Raw genomic sequence first — 2,146 nt, forward strand, 5'->3', positions numbered from 1 at the left:
TCCTCCTCCTCCTCCTCCTCCTCCTCCTCCTCCTCCTCCTCCTCCTCTTCTTCTTCTCCTTCTCTTTCTCTTTCTCCTTCTCCTCCTCCCCCTTCCCCTTCTTCTCCTCCATTTTATCCAATTTCTCTTGTTTTTCTCCTTTTTTTCCTCTTAGTGTGCTGCTTTAGTTGGGGAAGACCAGCCTCTCTGCCCAGACCTTCCGGAACTTGATCTCTCCGAATTAGATGTCAACGATCTGGATGACAGCGGTTTCCTGGGAGGGCTTAAGTGGTACAACGACCAATCGGAAATCATCTCCCATCCGTATCCTAACGAGACATCCAACATATTTGAGGTAAGCAAAGCCAACGCTGGTCCAGGTGTATTTTAGTCTTCTCGGCGATGGTCTTCTCTCTGCTTTGGTCTTTGAGGTGGGCGTTCTTTGAGGAACATGTTCTCAACGTTCAGACGGAATTGGAGTTGTTGAATTTTGGAATCTGCAGATACAAAGTTATGAGATAGACGCAGAAATTCACCTAAAGCATGCCTGTCTTAGTGGCAATAAATTCACTTCTGGAAGCCCAATGTCTTCTGTGTATCAACTCGGGTTATGTGCTGCCCAGAAACTTCAGACAGGGGGATATAAAAATCTTTCTCAGAAATAAATAAATATGAGTCTTTGCAGGAGTGGCAAATATCTGTGTCTGGAAATGCCCATTGCTTTACCTCAATCAGTTGACGCTTGAAAGTTGTGTTGTCAATTCTGAGCAGGTTCAGTTCCTGAAATAATTTGTAGCTTTCGGCGTAATTAGTCGTGCAATCCGATTGATCTTCGATCGTCCCAATACATCTTGATTCGAATTTAGTATATGTAAATAAATCTCTTTTGGATGTGCGTGAAGGACCGGTCCTATTTTTGGGAGTGTGTGTGTGTGTCGTGAAATGTGATCTACACCACCGTTTCTTATAATACCTTCCTAGGACATTTTTATTCCACGTTTCAGCTGGAAAAATCCCCCGGGCTACTTCTTGAAGATCAATAAAAGACAGATCTGGCTTTTAAGATGTAGGCTAGGAGATCTACTATTGCCACAGGGCTCGCAACGTTAATTTGTCGTGGATAAAAGTACAAGGGGTCCGGTGGCAACTTAAAAGAAGAACAAGTATCCTGGAGATCTTAAGTTATTTTTACTGAAGCTCTTAGATGCCTTATCAGCCTGATTTACAGTGTGTTTTGCAACGGAGATTGTCTTGTTGTCTCGTTGGGTCACCCATCAGCCAGGGGGACGTGGCCAGGACAAACCTGACATTCCTCTCATTCTCACAGATTACATGTAACATCGCCGGCTGTAATGATGATTAAGTTGCCTGGAGGTGGTAGAACTAAGGCTTTCCCCCTCTGCGATGGTTGAAGGGAGAAATGTCACACCAGGTGATGCTCGGGAATGGCTGTTGTGTTTTTTCTTTGAGCTATTGGGCTTGCAGGCTGTTGAAATACCTGTTCTCTCTCTTTTTAATGATCACCTTATTGGCATGCCAAAACAACCAGACGTAAAGATAGTCCCCCCCCCCACCCCGTGCCATCACTTTGCTGAACACGTAGAATCCACAGCACTCTCGTTTCTCATTTTTTCCTCATTTTGTTTTTCCTGCTATCTTCTCCTATTGGTTCCTTATGGTTTATCAATGGTTGTTTGCAAGTTAACGATTAATGATTGTAGCTATGATTTATCACCGATGACCTATCATTTTGCTGTTTGTATGTACACGGTGAGCTTTGGCAACGGACACAAATTTAGAATTGGCCAATAAAGAATCCCTCTTCTTCTCTTCTCTTCTCTTCTCTTCTCTTCTCTTCTCTTCTCTTCTCTTCTCTTCTCTTCTCTTCTCTTCCCTTCCCTTCCCTTCCCTTCCCTTCCATTTCCATCTTCTCTCTTCTCTTCTCTTCTCTTCTCTTCTCTTCCCTCTTCCCTTCTCTTCTCTTTCCATCTTCTTCTTTTTCTTCTCTTCTCTTCCCTCTTCCCTTTCCATCTTCTCTCTTCTCTTCTCTTCTCTTCTCTTCTCTTCTCTTCTCTTCTCTTCTCTTCTCTTCTCTTCTCTTCTCTTCTCTTCTCTTCTCTTCCCTCTTCCCTCTTCCCTTCTCTTCTCTTTCCATCTTCTTCTTTCT

At 43.6% G+C, this 2,146-nt stretch overlaps 1 protein-coding gene across 1 annotated transcript in view; it reads left to right on the forward strand.

The window, feature by feature from the left end:
- Positions 1–154: 154 nt before the first annotated feature.
- The window catches only part of PPARGC1A (PPARG coactivator 1 alpha), a gene marked incomplete at its 5' end in the record, with an annotated part of 92,315 nt that continues 90,323 nt past the window's right edge, over positions 155–2,146 (forward strand). The window contains one exon of the mRNA XM_029286466.1: positions 155–334. Within this exon, the coding sequence (XP_029142299.1) occupies positions 155–334 (180 nt within the window). The remainder of the gene's footprint in view (positions 335–2,146) is intronic.

The sequence above is a fragment of the Protobothrops mucrosquamatus genome, unplaced genomic scaffold (genome assembly GCF_001527695.2).
Source record: "Protobothrops mucrosquamatus isolate PMUCROS unplaced genomic scaffold, P.Mucros_1.0 scaffold3762, whole genome shotgun sequence".
NCBI lineage: Eukaryota > Metazoa > Chordata > Lepidosauria > Squamata > Viperidae > Protobothrops > Protobothrops mucrosquamatus.